Source organism: Astatotilapia calliptera, chromosome 5, assembly GCF_900246225.1.
Source record: "Astatotilapia calliptera chromosome 5, fAstCal1.2, whole genome shotgun sequence".
Classification (NCBI taxonomy): domain Eukaryota; kingdom Metazoa; phylum Chordata; class Actinopteri; order Cichliformes; family Cichlidae; genus Astatotilapia; species Astatotilapia calliptera.
In genome coordinates, this window is record NC_039306.1 from 22,711,517 (window position 1) to 22,731,129 (window position 19,613).

At 39.1% G+C, this 19,613-nt stretch overlaps 1 protein-coding gene across 1 annotated transcript; it reads left to right on the forward strand.

Annotated features, from left to right (window-relative positions):
• Positions 1 to 9,638: 9,638 nt before the first annotated feature.
• On the forward strand, positions 9,639 to 19,543 carry LOC113022606 (E3 ubiquitin-protein ligase MARCH9-like). Its single transcript, XM_026168183.1, has 4 exons — positions 9,639 to 10,068; positions 13,483 to 13,638; positions 14,924 to 15,116; positions 17,792 to 19,543. The coding sequence occupies exons 1-4, from the start codon at positions 9,721 to 9,723 to the stop codon at positions 18,109 to 18,111; spliced, it is 1,017 nt and encodes a 338-aa protein (XP_026023968.1). The 5' UTR covers positions 9,639 to 9,720; the 3' UTR covers positions 18,112 to 19,543.
• Positions 19,544 to 19,613: the final 70 nt, after the last annotated feature.

Sequence of the window (19,613 nt, forward strand, 5' to 3'; positions counted from 1 at the left end):
CAAAAATATGTTAAAAATCCGTCCATCCAGTCACTGAAGCAGTGTGGTTCGTCAAATGAGTTTTAACTCTAAGATTGAAATCACTCTTCTTTTTCTGCATTTCCTACAGCTAGACAGATACAGACAGACTGATGCAGATATAGGTATGGTCTAGATATAGACCCACACTGGGGAAATCCACTTGTTACAGTAGCACGAGGGGCAGAAAGAAAAAGTGAATTAGAGATACTTCAGAAAACCATTAAAATACATGAATAAATAAGAAAAATGATTTACAAATAAACACTACACAAGACTGGTTTGTACAATACTATACACAGCAAAATACTCTAAAAGATAAATCAAAGGTTTTTTTTAAATACATAAATAAAGTGCAGCAGGAATGATAATATATACACGCATATTTTTCTCAGCAAGTATTTATCCTATGTGCCTATCGTACAGTCTGACTGCTGTTGGGATGTAGGGCCTGCAATGATGCTCCGTCCTACACAGTGGCTGTAATTGTTAACTGTTGAAAGAGCTGCTCCGAGTCTCCACAGTCTCATGCAGGGAGTGAGAGCTGTTGTCCATAATGGGCATTAGCTTGGCTAACATCCTCCTCTCACCCACCTCCTCTATGGAGGCTAGAGGACTAGCCAGTCTATTAAAAGTTGTACAACTTCTTTGAAATATGCATATATGTATTGTCCTCTGTTTACTGTGTACCAGTAACTATGTAATAGTTTATTTCATATCCTAAAATCACCCTTTACATAAATACCAAACTAAAGTTTGCAAACTTTATCTAGAGACATATGGACCTGCAAATTAATTTAACAGTTTTTCTTTAATCTCTCCATATGTTCAGTATTTAAAACATCACCTAATTTCAATTTCAAAACAGTTTTTTTTTTCAACAGTTAGTCTAAAAACAATTCAAAAGAGAAACAGGTGTCCTCTAAAAAGGAGAAAAAGACTACACCATGTAAACTAAACAGTGTAATTAGATTAGCAAAATGGCTAATTGTGTATTTATTTAAAAGATGCAAATGGAATAACATCAGGCTTCATTCATCTCTGACAGCTAATAGTCTGTCCATACTGTTATTTTGAATGCTTATCCAATATAGAGTAGCAGGTGGTGGATATCAAGTCTGTCATACTGATGTAGCGTACGAGGTGGAGTATCCTGGACAGATTATCAGACTGTTACAACAATTCAGTGTTGCATTATTAGATAATAATGAATTACACGTGGCTATTAGGTTGAATACTTTTGGCTGTGAATCTCTTGTTAACAATAATCTGATCTTATCGTCTGTCCACACTAATGGACATCCTGTCTGTCTCCGTGCCTTGAGGGAATTCTGCATCAGGCACCCAAAACAACATACAAGTGTTTAGTACTGGAAATAAAGGGGCTTTAATGGGGTGAATTCAATCCCAGACACATTCATTATATTTACTTAATGGATGCTTACTGGTTATGAACAAACTCCACAGTCAGTCTGCACTGATGCATGGGGTCAAAAAACAAAAGCATGAATGGTGGACGTAGTATTTTATAAATAAAATCCCATTAGGTCAGCTAAAATTTCTGTGCTCTGATATCCTGCACAACATATCCATTTGGCGCTCAGTCTTTCCCTGCTTTTACAGCTTTCTCTCCAGCCATCACTCATGCATTTATGTGCCTGCTGCCTGCTAGAGGGGAAGAAAGTAGACATTATCTACTTGTGACCAGAAATGGGAATATAGTACAGTGATAGTGACGTGCAGGCTGTCCCAGTAGCTGGGACAAACTCTAAATCAAGGCATTGCTTCTCTAAAGCTGCTCGAGGGCTTTTTGCCTACCAGGAGAACTGCTGAGAAAACACAGAGTCAGTTGCAGAGATTTATAAGGAAGTGATCTCGAACTATTTTAAGAACCTTCGATAGACTCTTCCCTTGCAGACACTTTACTTGCCTTATAAACACAGCTGTTAATAATAACATCAGTGATGGCTCAGTTGTATGAAAGTGACCCAGTAAGCCCTGATACTGTGTTTAATATCATGACTGTAGCTTATGATTGAACATATAATGGACCAAATTGTCTCCTTTCTGCATAAATTATGAAAATTTCTTTATTTTAAAAATCAGTTATCTAAAAGTTTCCGCCTCAACTTCACCTTTTCCAAGGTGCTTGGAGAAAAATAAAGAACTGGTGAGATAAAAACTACAGCAACACTTGAAACACTAGGGAACAACTTTATTACGTGTTTCGACTATATGTGAAAGCCATTTGGCTGATGGCTATTACTATAAAGTACTTGAATGAGAAAGAAAGTAAGATACAAAATGAAATATTAAAGAATGAACAGTACCTGGAAGTGTTGACAAGAGATAATAATGATGCACTAAAACAAATGGAGGAACCTGATATAAGACTAACAGAATGTGAAAAAGAAATAAAAGACCTAAAAAAAGCCAGAATTCCTCAGAGATTAGAACGACTATAAGGAGGGATTTATATATCCCTGGTCCAAAGACGCTCACAATTTAACCACCAATACTTCCACCATCACTGAACCACGCCCAACAGAACAGAAAGTTTGGTTTAATGACACACACATCCAAGCAAAGATTCCCTTCAACCACTCCAAACAAGAAAAAGACTCAATGTAAATTCTCCAGCCACCTTGGACATCCTTTTTTGGGCAAAATGTTTCATCCCCTGGAACCCCCATCTCCTGGATGATGGGGGAAAAGGAAAAGATCCATTCGACCGCCCATGGACCCGATCTCAATATTGGGGAAGAAGTCAGCTGTTGCCAACCCGAGCAGAACTGTATTGACTCCCGCTCCACTATCAGTGTTTGAACTTCGTCTTTCTTTTGTGCCAACTCCTTCTGTAAGTCCATTTGAACTTGTTTTTAAGAGCTGTAAAAACGTCAGAGAATTTTTAATGAGAAGTGAGTCTTGTCAAAATGAAGTGATTTTAATATTAAAAGTAATTTTTGTCCCACTGAGAACAGAAATCACGTGATAGATACATACTGTAGACTCACAGAACTTGATTTCCCTTAAATAATTTAACAAATGATCAACAGAAAGCAGTAATAGAGCTTGGACAGGATAAATAATTGTATTTAAAGCCTTTAAGAAAGGAGGTGCCATTGTCACAATGGTCACAAGTAAATAAGCTGTAAACAGCTGTTCCTTGTTGACCTCTTCTATGGTGAAATTTCTCTGAAGGAAAAAACATTTTTACGCAGTAAACATCCTTTAAAAGCTTTTTGTATATATTTCCAAAAATCCACAGAAATCTAGTGAATATCAACTTTTGTAGGCTTCCATAGTGAGATTTCGTACCGACCTTGAACTCCTACATAAAAGACAGCTCTCATTTCCTGCTTCTTTTCAAATACCTCCCACCAATGAATGATGTTACATCCTTGTGAAAAAACAACAAAGCCTCAAAGACAAAGAGTCAGTCGAACATTTTCACCTACAGGCCTACAAAATCACCATCTACTTCCTTTTTAATTAAGCTGGCTGCTTTTGTTCTGAAGAGGAATGATTTCTTTTATAATGACACACTATGGCTTCAAATTTCTGGCACTTCAATGGGCACGAAAATGACACCTAGTTTTGCTTGTTTACTTGTTGTCCATCTGGAAGAATGAATTTTATACGACCACCAAAAAAAACCCCTTTCTACCATTCATCATGTCTTGGAAACGGTACATAGATGATGTATTTTTATTTTGGAAGGGATCAGTCTCCACAGTATTGGAGTTTGTACGATTTTTAAATGAACACTTTGCAGATTGATGTTTTACTCTTGTTCATGGTAGTAAAGAAATTAACCTTTTTGGCATAATAGTAACCAAAAAAGACAAATATCTGTCCACCTCTCTTTACTCCAAACCTATTGAAATACATTACTTCACGCTGCAAGTTTTCAGCCTCAAAAAAGGTTTACCTGTAAGCCAAGTCATTAGATTCAAATGCATTTGTGAAATTCCTGAACAATATAATTACAGCAAAGAAAAGATGTTATAAAAATGACAAAGAGGACTGGCTAAGATTTGCAGAAAATAAGGTGGACTCAAAAAACAGAAAGTTTTATCTGGTAACTAAGAAACCTCCAAAACCCAAATGAAATCTTGTTTTTTGCACAACCATTACAACAAAAACCAGGAACATTAAAGAAATAATTTTAAAATATTGGCACATCCTTCGAATTTACAGGAGATTTTTAAAGAACAGCCAATGATAAAAACATTAGGGATAGGGTTATTCGAGCTTTTTGTGATTCTAAACCCCAGAAACAACACCTGGCAACTCATAACCTACAAGGTCATTTTAAGTGTGGGTCTTCCATACATTGAGAATACTCAAAAATGTAAAACCAAGTGGCAAGATTATTGATGCAAAAAGCTTTATTACCAGCAAAACTAAAAATGTGGTCTACATGATATGGTGTCCATGCAACAAAACACCTGTGAAAGAATGAATTAACAAACACAGAAGTTCTATTAAGAGAAATGATTTAACCAGCCCTGTTGCAAGAAATTTTAATGAAAAACATTGTAGCTCATCTTTATTCTTTATAGGCATTGAAGCCATCAAGCTCAGTCAAAGAGCTGGTTATATCAATTTCATCAGAGAAAAGTGAGAGGCATTCTAGATATTCCATTTAAAGAGTTTATTTCCCAAAGGTATGAATGAAGATCTAGCTATTAATGAGTTTCTGTGATTCGACCTATTTTTGTCTCTGAAAAAATGTCTCTAAAAAAATTGTGATGCATATTGTTGTTGTTTAGTTCATGGAATTCATTTCTTAGAGTTCCTGTGATTGTTATGTATAATTTTTATCTTGTTTGCATTTTTTGTGCACCTGTGGGAATGACCCACTTTTACATGTATAAGGTGACATCCAGTCACTTATCCTGTAATGGTTCAGTCCAGAACATATTTGAACAATCATCATCCCCATTAATGATTATGTTTATGTGTGAGTGGCTGATTGGTTCATTAGTTTTTTTTATTTTCTGTTGTTTTACTTTAAATTAAGCACAAGCTGTTTGGTGTTTTGTAATAACCCCGATGAAGGCCACAAGCCGAAACACGTTTGTCTGACAATAAAGTTGTTCCTTAGGGTTTCAGGCATCTCTGGAGTTTTCATCTCACCACCCCTTTATTTTGAAAAACACAAAGCTCAGACACCAGGTAAATACTCCACACACAGACCACTACAGTATGATGCATTAGGTTTCTTATACATTCTGTATCTCTTTTTAAAAAGTACTTATTCTAAATGATTAAAGTTTAATATTATCACTGAAAAATGCAAGCGCTATTAATATCTGAGGACCTTTCTCCCCCACAATTCCTCTGAAAACCGTATCTCTACCTGACGTATATAACTTAATTATTCATTTCAAGATTTACACCTGTGTTTTCTGCAGTTAAGAAAATACATGAAAAGTAACACAAGTTGAATTCTACGTTGCTAAAAAAAATGTAGACAAAGTTAAATATGTTTTAGTGCGCCCCAGGGTGGCTGTGGCTACAATGTAGCTTGCCATCACCAATGTGTGTGTGAATGGGTGGATGACTGGATATGTAAAGCACTTTGGGGTCCTTAGGGACTAGTAAAGCGCTATATAAATACAGGCCATTTACCATATTTAGAAATTTCCCAAGCTGCCATTTTTTGACTCACTGAAAGCTCTATACACTCTGTATGACTAAAATATTTTAACCCGAGATGATTTTCACGTAAGTCTTGTTCAGATTGAAACTGAAAGAAGTTTCAGATTGAAACTTCTTTCTTGTTTTTTTGGGCCATCAGGTACTCAGTACACAACAAATAACCTGTATAATAGGAAAAACAAGACCATCTTCAGCTCATTGTCATGATCCTGGGTCTTTTAACCCAGTGTTTTGAGTTTTAGTTTATTTTGATGTTTATGGGTCATGTTTAAGTTCATTGGGTTTTCTAAATTCATTTGTTTATTAGATTCCCCTTGTGGTTCTACCTTGAAACCGTTTCTTTTCTCTGATATTATTAATGATTTGAACCTTTATTTTTCTGCTAACTCTAAAACACAAATTATTCAGATAACAGCATTATATTTTAAAAAAGGTTTTACAAGTACAAGAAGCACTGCAATTCAGTTTTAATATTCTACAAATGTAGATTTGAGCAAACAAACTACTGCTTAATAAATACAAACCTTACTGAGTGCTCATTAGTAAGAGGCAGAACCTCAACCTCTAATCAAAATCTTTTGCTTTAACCAGTAATGGTGCTGGAACACTTTGAAAGGACAAAAAAAAATATTTGGGTATCATAATCTACTCTAAACTGAATTTGTATTAATTGCATCTTGAAAAAAGCAAGTCATCAGTGTTTCTTTCATGTCTTCTCTGTATCTAAGTAAGATTAAAAAAAAAAAAGAAACTCTATCTCGTTGGAATAATTTGTCTAGTTGTTGATTTTTGTTTATTTGTTTTTGCTTTGTTTCATCACCTCAGACTAGACTTCTTATGTTTTTAAGAAGGATCACTTTTCTCTATATTCCTTCTTCAAATGATTGATTTACTTCTCAAGGAGGTTTATGTCATTTTCAATAAGAAGATCCTTTGTTCTATAAAATCAAAGGAACTGTCAAACTGTTCAGTATGACAGTCTGCTTTCACAAAATCCATTTTGACTTAAAGTAGTAGGTAAGCACAGATGTTACTAATCACATTAAAGATACTTCTGGACCTAAAAATAACTGAACCTTCATTAATGTGATTAGCAACACCCGTGCTTGCCTACTATTTCATGTCACAATGGCTGATGAAAGTTTGGTTACCAGCCTCAAATAGCCTATTACTAGCACCTCAGAGTACAGCCCAATGCTTCCCACAGTTCAAATAGCACACACTACCCAGGGAGCTCCATAATAAGAAGAAAATTGCTTGGGCCAAGAAACACAAGCTGAACTGAAGACCAAAGTATGTGCTTTGGTCCAATTAGATTTATGTTTCCAGCTACCATGGCTTTATGTATCACAGACCAGATGAACCTGTGGCCCTTGCACAGCCTCCAGGTGTTGTGGTGCATCAGACGACCTGGCCTCCACAATCAGCTGATGTAAATGAGATAGTTTGGTTAAACTGGAACACAAACGGTGCCAATTAAACTCCGAAGAAGCTCTTCTGTCACCTTACCAGGTAATGAAATCATGCCTTCTTGACAGCTTTGCATCTTCGTGCGACGCTGTCAAAATGGGAAACAGTGGCTGCTTTAAGAAACACATAAAGCCATAAATTAAAAAATTATTTAATACCAAAATAAATAATGACAAATGCACATTTGCACGCACAGTTTCATGTAGTCTAAATAAATACCACAACATCTGCACCTACACAGAAGCCTTGCAGTTGTTTTAGGTGAGGTTTGGGTGAAAGTGTGGCAGCTGTGAGCTTGAATGTGCTAAAACAAACTTTGTGTCATAAAAATGTGATTTATAATAAATGTGAGTAATAATTCCTGATCTCACTACATGACCTCTTTATACTTAGGACATTACCGAGCAGTCTGACTGCATCTACTTGTTCAGGTCCAAGACCTATGGCTCAAAATATTCATTGCAATCCGTGCAAAACTGTCAAAACTCTTGGTCCCTGTCACATCGAATAGACGACACACTGATGTTCTCAGAGTCCATGCAGACATGCTTCAGTTCTCTCTACACGACTGTAAGAAAACAGTCTATCCCAGCTATCAGGGACACTGTGGACAGATCACCAATCCCTCCAGCCCCTGTGATTAAGTCTCATGAGAAAATAATAAATAAAGCTTTTTCATTCTAGTGAAACATTCCATCTTTTGAATCTGCCTTTTTGCTCTGGCCCAATCGCTGCTTCTTGTAATGGGAGAACAGAGAGCATGTTTATTTATTTAATAATAAACCGTACACTGTCTCCTCTGAAACAATTATCTGTGCTGTGTTGTTATGTTCCTGTGAATGATGAATCTGTTAAATCATCTTATATGCACACTTTCTACTGTTTCAACCCTGGAGAGCTTTTGTTCTGGTTGTTAGACACACACGCAAACTGTTGGGCTTCCATGATTTCTGCGGACATTTCATTACCTCCATGCAATTCAATGATTTTCCTTGAGGGGACTTTGTTTTTTGTCCCCAGAAGAAAGACACGTCCCTATAAATTGACTGTTTGAGTAGATTTAGGTCCCCACAACATGGGTAATACCAGACCAGCTCACAACCACACACGTACACTCACTCACTGGATTATTACAATAGTTGCTTTTTTTCTCAACCAGCAGACGAATAACAGCACGTGGCTTTAACGTCACATGAATATCAGCACCTTGGACAGCAGCCACAGTCAGCAGCTACACCACCAATGAAGGATGGAGATAATTTCTTCTTAGCTGCAAGAAGCAAAAGTCTTTTTAAAAAATAGGAAACTATACAGATAACGAAGTTTGGGTGGTTTGAGCTGACGTGCATGCGAAACTTCTGAAAATCGAATTTGAGCATCCTGGGATTATGATGAAGGAGACACTATACTACAGTCTGCCAGGTGAAGTGGCACTTCATTGTCTCGCCTATTCTCCGGGGTCTTTATATGATTTGCTAAATAAGTGAGGAGGTGCAGTTTTTTTTAGCAACCCGGAAGGGACAGTTGCGGTCTGCTCTTTTTGTGTTCACAGGAATCCATATCTGGCATCCTCTCGCTCCCCCTGATTTGTGGCGCAGAGATGGTCGGGAAAAGAAGTGGCATTACAAGTTGCTGTGAAAGGATTTTTTTTCATGTGATGTTATTTTCTTCGCTTTCTCCGCTGAGATTGAACCCCGCTGGATTCTAACTTTATAATCTGGCTGTCGGACCTGCTTAAGGGGAGAAAGTGCGGGACGAGCTCCCCCACCGCCCGATGTAACAGCAGAGAACGAGAGAGAGGGGGGAAAGGGCTAAAGCGAACTGGAGGAAAGAGTGGCGAAGTGATGGATGCCACTGCCAGACAACAAAGGATGCACGCTTGTCACCTCGTGTAATTCTACCCGCTCTGTGGGTAAATGAGAAACTCAAATATAAATCGGATTGGACTTAGTTGGTAATAGGATTCTGCATCAACCCCACACCTCAGACACCCTCGCTGTTTCCGCACGAAGAAGAAAACATTCTGTGGCAAACCTCGGACAGCTCCTTGTGATTCACAACATCGAGATGACCCGTTTGAACCTTGCGATATCAGCGAGCGAGCGGGATGGAGACGTGTAAGAGGATGCTGCTGGACTACTCTGACTTTAATGTTTGTGCCTCACAGTTCGTGGCTCTCAGCCTCCATTGAATCCCGAAAGAAAACGCCTCTGTCCATGAAAAATAATCCTTCCCTATTGGCTGGATTGCGGTGCACATGCTATAACAACAGGATATGCAAAGAGCTATGGGCTGATCTAATAGCCTATCATGTTAGTCGCGTGCTTTCTCAATTCAGATCTGAATTTTATTCAGTAAGATTTGAACTGTCTACTTGAATCAATTCAATACCTCAACAACAACAACAACAACAACAACAACAACAACAATAATAATAATAATAATAATAATAATAATAATAATAATAATAATAATAATAATAATAATAATAATAATAATGAAGGGACTGTGACAGTAAAGCTGAAGGTTGCTCTGTTTGTGGCTGTGTAGTAAAGCTGCTGAAGAATGTTTAAGTATCGCATCCGGATGTTCTTTAATGAACTCAAAGTGTTGCTACTGATGCGTTCTGGATCAAGCAGGAGGACGGACACTGACCCGAACACACAGACCACGATGAGAGGGCTCGCTATTGGAGGCTGTGATTGGCCACAGCTGAGGTGCTCTCAGCGGGACGACGAGGAGGAGTACTATGGCTCTGACCTCCGGCCACGAAGCCTGGCGTTTGAGGATAAAGAAGGTGCCAAACCTCAGGGAGGAGGAGTAGGAAACATGGATGCTGCTTCACTCCCGAGTCTCTCAGAGAGCGGGACGCGATCACCGCAGTGCCGGATCTGCTTCCAGGGGCCAGAAAAGGTAAAGTTAGAAAAAAAGAAGGTATTGGTGCTGGAGGAACAAACACAACTGGAGCCTCTAGCAGTGGCTTGTTCGTGGTGCTTCTCTCTAATCACTTGAAGAAACTGTCTTAAGACAAGTTGCTCAGAAAAGTTTCCACTGGATACATGGAGAACGTTTGCTTAGAAAATTTACTCATTGTCCAAAAGAGTAAAGAAGTTGAAGCCAGATCTTTAAAGTTTACCACCAGCCTGAGCTGCATTTAGCCCAGTGTACTCAAGCTCTTTCTTTATGCACTCAAATGCTTTACTTGAGTGTGATTTACCTAGAGGCAGACTTAATGAATGGTCAAACCTGGAGCAGGTCTAATGGTTAACACATTTACATGAAATGTGAACAATTCCTGGTTCTCAAGAAGTCACAACAAGTGTACTTCTAATGCCCGTCCCAAGTCGTTATAAAGGTTGTGTCAAGAAATCAAACACATAGATCCATCTGCTTGGAAAATAAGGGAACAGCCGATAAAGCTGCAGAGGGTGAAATCTCCAGATTTTTACTTTACCAGTGAGGACTGAAACTCCAAAAGTGTTGCACATTACCCACAATGCAACTCAGTTAGAGATTTGGGTGTGTAATGCTAGGAGCAGGGGATAATTCCTGAAGCTGCTGAGGACTAGTAAGTAAGTGGTATCATCTGACACACACAAATAAAGCCCCTCAGCCTTTACTGGAGTCACATAAGAGTCAAGATTCAGCATAATAAACTGTCAATTCAGGTTTGCATAGTGAAACTGTACATATAGTCACCTTGTGTTACTAAAAAGAGTGAACAAATAATCTAAGGCTATTTTTCATGCTCAGGTATGAAGGAGTTCAGTATTCCCACTGCCCCCAAAGTCTGAGAGTACATCAACAGACAATTCTGTATTGCTTGCCAGATATAACCTGTGATAACATCTTTTTTCACAAATGCAAAAGTGCTCCCGAGGACCTTTAAGGCAATCTTGATGTGTAAAACCAGTAAGGATTTCATTTATGTGCCATGGGTGTGGTAAGGATTCCATGTGTTTCCTTTGCAAACACATGGAGAACATGTCAGCTACTGTAGATCAGTTTCAACTTGTTTTCAGTATCTGGAAGACTGCATCACATCTGCTCTGAAGTTTAAAAAAGAGAGAGAGAGAACGAAGTCAGAGAGAGTAAGACTAAAATAGGGGAACTATCTATCAACAGCGATCTGAAAATAGCAGTGGGCAGACAAAGGGCATCAGTTAAGAATAGTCTCAGAGAAAAGGGAGGAGCTTTATATGTACTGTGTGAAGTAGTGAAGTCTTTACGGAAACAGATTCAGCATCTGATGCACAAAATTAGGCTGTTTTAAAAAAGCAATAAAGAAAGGTTTTAAGAAGGATTTCTCAGCATGAAAATAAATCAATCTATGCTCATTGTTATTTTAAGGGATTCGAAGGGCAGTATCTGTTTAATAACTCTGACTCTGTAGCAGAAACCATTAATGAAGGGATCAAACCTTTGATCATGTGTTTTAGTTACAGGAAGGTCAAAGTACAGTGAAAGTGTCTCCCACAGACAGACTCTGCTGGAGGTGTCCGTAAAGTTTTTGGTTCGCCTCCAGAAATCCACATAATTAAAGGCCTCGCACGTCACCCAGAGTCAGACAGGAAATAAATGAAGATGTGCAAGAGTGTTGTCAGTCCAAAGCCTTAGGGAGTCATGCTGACAATGAAAACCTGCAACAGATATCCTGTGCTTTCTTTTAAGGGGAAAGTATAGAAAGGTATTCAGATAAAGGTCTTAGGAAGCATATAGTCAAAGAATATCACATAGTGTCATCGTGAATTCATGTTTGAAATCGCTTAAGCGCACGATATTAAGGCAGGCAGCACATATATACTATACACTGTGCAAAAATCTTGAGCCGCCTCTTGCTTCTTTAATTTTTTCTTCCAAGAAGCCAGACTTATTTGTCATTTTTAAAGTGGTCTTAAGCAATAGTTCTCCAGGCTTTCTTGGTCTTTCAAAGTTTGTCTTTTTCTCTTATTTTTTTGGACTTTGGCTGCTCCTTCACTCATTTTCAGACCAGTCCGTGTACCTGAATATTTTCAGAGGAATGTTGTTTGTGTGTGCTGAACCTTTTAACACTGACCTATAAATCATTCACTAATAAAAAAAAAGGCTCAAAAAGGAGAGAAAGGTACAACAGTGAGTGTCTGCAGGCATTTGTAACACACAGCAGAGGCTCTTTCATGGTTTAGCTGGTGATGCTGGGGATTTGGTCAAAATTGATGGAATTATGAATGCAGTACCATCAGATTTTGACCAACCATGCAATACCAACTCTGTTTTTTAACCCTATGTACTGCATTTCCATTCCATTTCCATTGGTATATTTACCAAGGATAGATCAACATGCAGACTGGAGGAGCCAAAGTTCAAACCACAAACCTTCCCATAAGTAATAATTTCCTAGAAGTTCTTCAAAAACTCTCCTTTTTTAACAACAACAACAACAAAAAAAAGCCTTACTGGCTATTGATTACTTCACCACAAAAAGAGAGTAGCAAAGCATCAGCAGCACAGCAGCAGGCTGAAAAAGCCAAATAATGTTCAGTATGAAATGCCAGCAAAGCTCGCCAAGTAAAGAATCACTCCAAGCTGTCAGAAAGAGTAGGAAGAGTCAACAAACTCTAAGATGGTTCCCAAAGGAGAGGCTGGAGTTACAGGATCCTGTTCACTACTGAGAGAGATAACACAACACTGTGAGGTTACATGTACAGGCAGTGCTTATCAGTCAAGGCAAAACAAGTGTAATTAGTTTTTAACTCCATATTAAAGCAGAACACAACTGTAAGTATCTTTACACGTTCTACATCGACAGGTCAGTGGATGTATATCTCAGTGGACATGCATCCAATTTGCAGTGACCACGATTGAGCCAGCACAACCACAACACTGCAGACTCGCTAACCGTGTACTCTTCCTGAAAGCAGACCTGTAGATAATATAGAATAACAATCCATCCACGGTGTCTGCAGCCGTCTGCAATGGAGTACGAGTCCAGTCTTGATTTAATTCACGGTATTTGTAACTACGCCACAACTTACCCTATAAAACCCACTGGCATAACTCAAACATTTACCACCCCCCTTCTTGCCAACCAGAAACAGTAAATTATTTTATCTGTTGGTACTTGCTCCAGACAGGTCTGTGACCCAGAGATGCCCTCAAACAATGTCTTCGTCAGGTAAAACACAATAGGAACATTGTTAAAGCTGTGAAAATCAAAATCAATGATAGAGATCTTTATTCCCATTTTTACTGTCAACTGTGTGACTCAAATCTTCATTCGGTGGGAGTTTTACCCTACAGGAGGCTCTGTGGAAGGCTATTTCATGCACTTAATGTTTCATCCTGCAGGGGGAGTTGCTGAGCCCTTGTCGCTGTGATGGCTCAGTGCGCTGTACCCACCAGTCCTGCCTTATCCGCTGGATCAGTGAGAGAGGCTCCTGGAGCTGTGAGCTCTGCTACTTTAAGTACCAGGTGTTGGCCATTAGAACCAAAAACCCACTGCAGGTATGGTCAATGTGGTTTTGTTCTACTCTTACTGTTTTAATGTTAACAGTGTAAAACCTTCCTATAGGATTTAGAATTGCTACAAGAATAAAGTCCTTGATGGCTTTATGGCCGAAAGCCATCAATAAAGGTTAATTTGCCAGATTTGAGTGACTGACTGGCAGAGGAGCACGATAATCACATTAGGGGCCACTGTAATCTAAGAATCAATGTGCTGGCACTGTGTAGAGGCCATGAAGTATTCACATTACCATCCCCTCAGGCTCCCAGTCATTTTGAACTCATGCTGTTCAGTAAACTTGCAACGGTTCCCAACAGGAAGCATAGTAGCTTTCCATACTTTTCACAGAGCTATTTTTACGGTTTCTATGAACAAATGGAAAAGAAAACAGTGAGGATTGAGGGCTTGCAGGCGGAGGTTGCCAAGAACAATAAAATGAGGCACTGCACATTTGAAAGAGTTGAATGATTTGGTCTAAGTGATTTCAGCATCTTAATGCTAATAGCAGCAGCCATCTCAAGGAGCTTTCTAATCCAAGGTAAAGACCCTATAATTTTAGAAAGGAAACTCCAATAATCTGATGATCTCCTGTGAGCAAGCACTTGGCAGAGGCGGAAAGTAAGATCTCTTTTTTATCAGGATGAGACCTCCGGCAGGACCGGAGTGAGGGAGGGGCAGCCATCTGCCTTGACTGGTCTGGGGCCAGGGGAAGGAAATGACAGAACATATTCGACCTGTGTCCTTTTTCTGTGTGAGAGACGCCGTATGCTACGTTGGAGAATGTGCCATCATTACTGTTCTTCCATACTGGCTAATACATGACAAATTAATAAATGCCACAGTACCGTAGTTATGATTAGTTACAGTCAGAATCAGGAGTAGACATGCTTCCAATTTTGACAAATTTTGAGTTTTCTTTTGTAGCAGGACAAAAAAGAGAAGAGATAATGAAACTTACGAAGAATAATTTTGTTTCCAGTAATTTATTCTCTTTCAAAAAGGTGCAGCAGAGAAGAGTCTGTAGTTTCATTATGGAGATCGGATTATCCTCAAATCCACTTTCAAACCTGCAAAACACAATTGCTGTTATTGCCTGTGAGATTCAGTGATTATGCTCCAGAAATCACAGAAACCATCTGGGAAATATGTGCTGATAAAAAACCAGGGCCTCTTTAGATGTACGGCAACGATTCAAACTCTGTGCTATTATCTCACATAATCAAGAAGCAGTTTGCAGTTTCTATCTGAAAAACAATTTCATTCAGTTTTTGTGTCTGTATCCAGTGGCAGGCCATCTCTCTGACTGTGATTGAGAAGGTACAGATTGCAGCCATTATCCTCGGCTCTCTGTTCCTCATCGCAAGTATTTCCTGGTTGGTTTGGTCCTCTCTCAGCCCCTCAGCCAAATGGCAACGGCAGGACCTTCTCTTCCAGATATGCTACGGCATGTACGGCTTCATGGACATAGTTTGCATAGGTAAGACACAGATACTACGGCGGCCACATATTCGTTATTATATATTTCACACTTGGTGTAAATGTCATCAAACTGAGTGCCAGTCTTGCATAATCTGACTTTTTATCTTACAACTCTGCAATTTCCCAATAATTTATTAGAATTTATCTTTTGGTGATTATTCTAAGTAATTTGTCGTGAGTCCATATACACTGCAAGGTTCCCAAAAAAGGGCAACAGTTTGGTTTATCTAAGTAAATAGGTACTTTAGGAGTTTTCCATTGGATCATTACTACAGTGATTTATATGTTTGGGCTGGCAACAGGTTGCCGTTGTCGTGAAAAAGATGGGTTGAATTATTGGCCTGCATCAAGCTACTAAAATTTACTTACTATAACTACAGAAATCATATTAAGAACGGTGCACGGCATTACTACCATCAACTTCGAGGAACAAATATGGTCAGAAAAGAAAACTCGAATGATCAAACGGTCAGAGATTGTTTAAATATTTAGTGAAATCAAATTGTAAAGCAAATCAACAGTAGAACCTGCAGCTTTGTTTATGGTTACTGATGAAAGCAAGAGTGTGTTTCCAGAAGCAAAATGTGAAGAGAACTCAAGGGAATGGGACTAAACAGCTGTGCAGCCTTAAGAAGACCACATATCAGTGGAGAAAAAAAAGGCTTCTATTTGCCTATAGAGCATAAAGATTGGACTCTGGAGCAATGGAAAAGGGTCGTGTTGTCTCTTATTGCATCAGGATAAGAAGACAAGGGATGAAGTGATGCAACCATCATGCCTAATACCGTCCAAGCCTGTGGGGGCAGTGTAATGCCTGCCCAAGTGTTGCTGGGGTTTCTTGTGGACGAGTGGTGCAGGGAACATTAAATATCATTTTCACACATGGACTGGCCACCACGGATTCCAGGCTTTAACCCCACTGATCATGTTGTGTATGTGCTGGAGGACACTTTGCGCAGCGGTCCGACTCCCTCATAAGTACAAAATCTTGGCGAACAATTAACGCAACTCAGGATGAAAATTAATGTTGTGACACTGCATAAGCTTGTTGAAGCGATGCCAAGACAAATGAATGCATTACAGCTAAAGACGGTTCAGTGAAATATTAGAATGTGTGACTTTTTTGGCTAGAGTACATACAGAGTCTAATTCTAACTTGCACTGATTTTTAAGGTAGTTTCAAAACCTGCTACAGCTGCTGTTTAATAGCTTCATCTGTTGCAGTCTGGTGACTATTGTATCAAAAATTATCAAAAACCTTTGTACATGATTATACACAAAGAATCACTGATTTCCAAGCTATGTGAATGACAATCAGTTTTTTGAGGGGCTCAAAAAGTATATTCCCTATAATTACACAAAATTGCACTACATCCTGTAAGATACATTATTTTATGTTGGGGTTTTTTCAGTTACCATATCCAAACTTACCTTATAACAAGTAATTTAATATGGTTGCTTACTTCCTTTTTAAAGGGAAACCAATCATCCCCAATATTAAGATTGCTTCTTGTTAGGTTTGTAAATAAAACCAAATACATTTTGAATAGATGCTTTTGTGGCTTTAATATAAAAAAAGTTAGCGTTGTTAGATCTGAATTGTAGCAGAGCATGTCCCTGAATGGCTTTGGCCACATAGAATGAAGGTCTGATGGAGGGCCGGGAGACCAAAGAGGATCAGGGGCTTGCAGGGAAATGAAGCGAATCTGGAGCACAAAGAGGATGAAGTTAACACTAGGATTTCACACTGAAGAAAACTGAAAGAGTTTGCCTTAAAACTTTTTGTACTCAGACAATGGTGAGAGGAACGCTCTGGTCTGACACGCAGGTATTACACTGAGTGTGCTGCCTTTGTAATACAGCAGGGTTTATATCAGAGCCTGAATGATATAGAATTTTTGAGACAGAAACCAATACCAATATTTGGTGATATAAAATATTCTGATATATCCTCCTGAGAACCAAGGAAAAAGGGATCTTCCAAATTAATTTTTTTGTGTGTGATTTCCTTCCTCTTTGGAGCTAAAAGAGGCCCAAACACATGAGATATCAATGGAAGATGTCCTCTATTTAGTGCTTCAGGACTTAGTAGGGTAGCTCAAATAAGTCAAAAGATATCTAGACCAAAAACAAATGTCCATTACAGAGGACATAAATGAATAGGCTGGTTCTCAGCCCGCCTCTGCTCTGATCAGCTGGTTATTGTTGCTGGAAGTTGACAGGAAGTGCCTTCTAGTGGACAAACTATGCAACATTAACACTCATGACATAGTGGACTGGTGTTTCTCCTGTCACTTATTTACTCTTTAAATTTTTTATTTATCAGCTGTTATAAATTCAGACATTGATAGATCAGCATCGCCATATTGGCCAGAAATAACAGCCTGCTGCTAAGATTGGCCCTCTGATAAATCTTTCAGACTCCAATACATGGCACTGCCAATAGGATAACACTTTTTACACACACACCACATGAGAGCACACATATTTCAAAGCCTGTTGCCCACCGCTGCACACTATTCCAAGGAGACATGTCAGTTAACCTGGGAATTGTAGCACACATCGCACACCATGTTCTGGTTTGCACACAAACACAGATGAGGACAGAAACATTCTACATCCTTAAATGCCTACAGTAACATTTCTTTTCTTGCCTTTGAACTTCACATGCAGGCCTTATAATCCACGAAGGATCATCTGTCTACCGGATCTTTAAGCGCTGGCAGGCGGTGAACCAGAAGTGGAAAGTGCTGAATTATGACAAAGCAAAGGACTTAGGGGATCCCATCAGTTCCAGCAGCAAAAGCACTGTTCGAGTAGAGAGGAACTCTTCTCACACTGTCACAGACAGCAGCCGGAGGGCAAACCGCCATATCAGGACTATTCTCAACCACCACTGTGGCTACACTGTTTTACATTTCCTTAGCCAGCTAAGACCCAACAACTTGCACAGCAGCAACCATGAGGTGGTCATGAGAGTGACCACCGTATGAAGCTGACTAAAGTGCTGTAATGTTTAAGGAGGAGAAAAGTGTTGACTGGGGTTTAATTAAATAAAATCCCAATCTGCCATATAAACACTGCCGTGAACTTCCACTTTCATATTTCCTTCTCAGATTCTGCTGGAGTTAAGGATGAGTATTACCTATTTTGTGAGAAACTTGAAGTTTTTATTTGAGACTTTAAATGTGAAGCCTGTGAATTGAGAAAAAAAATGATTTTGAACAGATTCTTTCTTAAAGCAAGTAACCATTTTTAACACTAGAACTAAGGTTTCAAAATGTAACCAAACAAGTTTGTTTTACTTAGAAAAGAAAAGAAAAAGTTGGATTTGGATTTGTTTTTAAGGTTGATTAGGATTTGACCACGTAAGTGAGAGTTTGATGGCGATAATGATTGTGCTTCTACGTATGACCACTGTAGCAGTTCCCCTTCTAATGTTTCTATGTATGTCTGAGAGTTTGCCATGATCTTGGTAACTTGTGCTGTTTTCACTTAAAGTTGAACTGATGGATAAGTCAAGAAAATGACCAATAAAACTTTAGGATGTGTTAAAAGTGCATAGAATGTCACATTTTATTTTCTAGGTTTTGTCTCGTCTCAATTTAGGAAACAAAGATCTGACTGTTTGATGCTTTAAACGTTCAATTGTCAGTAAAAATCCTAATATTAAAAAAATGTGCTAACCAAACTGAGTAAACTGAGTAGGCACATGAGTCAATACATGAGCACAGCTCAGCAAGGCATTGGAAATAACACCAGAGGGCCAAAATGGAATTCATTGGGACTGTGGAAAACAACACTCCAAGGCAAATCGCACCAGTCCCTTGTCCAGCCCACCAGGATCCACAGTAAAGCCATTTGGATGTCATTCTGACTGAATACATGTGGCCCCTAAGAATCAGATCTATAAAGGCAGGGGTCTACCACAGCCAGCTGCACTCAAGTTTCAGATTGTACAAAGGTGCTGTGTGGCTGAGATAGTGTACAAGAACATCTCTGCCACATACGGGAGACACCACCAAAGGTGCTAGGATCCTGTGGGACTTCCAGACAGACAAGCAGCTGCTGGCGAGTCAACCAGGCACAGTGGTGGCTGACAAGGAGCAGAAGACCACAGCTGTGATAGATGTGGCCATCCCAGTGGACAGCATAGAGAACAGAGAAGTACTAGGGGCTTGAAGGAACCACTGATGCAGATGTAGAAGACAAAGTCAAAAGTGGTCCCAGTAGTAATGGGAGCACTAGGAGATCAAACCCAGAAACTGGAAGATAAGATTCTAAAAGATTCCACGCACAACATCCGAGGTTTCTGTGCAGAAGACAGCAGACCAAGGAACAGCTAAGATACTGAGGAACGTTTAAAATTCCAAGATTGAGGATCAGCTCCCATTGGGTCAGAGGCAGAATTTTCTGATACCCTATTGTCAATGGAAAATTGTATTTAGTAGTCAGTATAATCTTTTAGTGATATAAGTTTGCATATGGTAGAATG

Coding starts and splice junctions, on each gene's coding strand:
- LOC113022606 (XM_026168183.1), top strand. CDS start 9,721: ATGTTTAAGTATCGCATCCGGATGTTCTTTAATGAACTCAAAGTGTTG. Junction 13,639..14,923: donor GAACCAAAAACCCACTGCAG/GTATGGTCAATG, acceptor GTCTGTATCCAG/TGGCAGGCCATCTCTCTGAC. Junction 15,117..17,791: donor CATGGACATAGTTTGCATAG/GTAAGACACAGA, acceptor CTTCACATGCAG/GCCTTATAATCCACGAAGGA.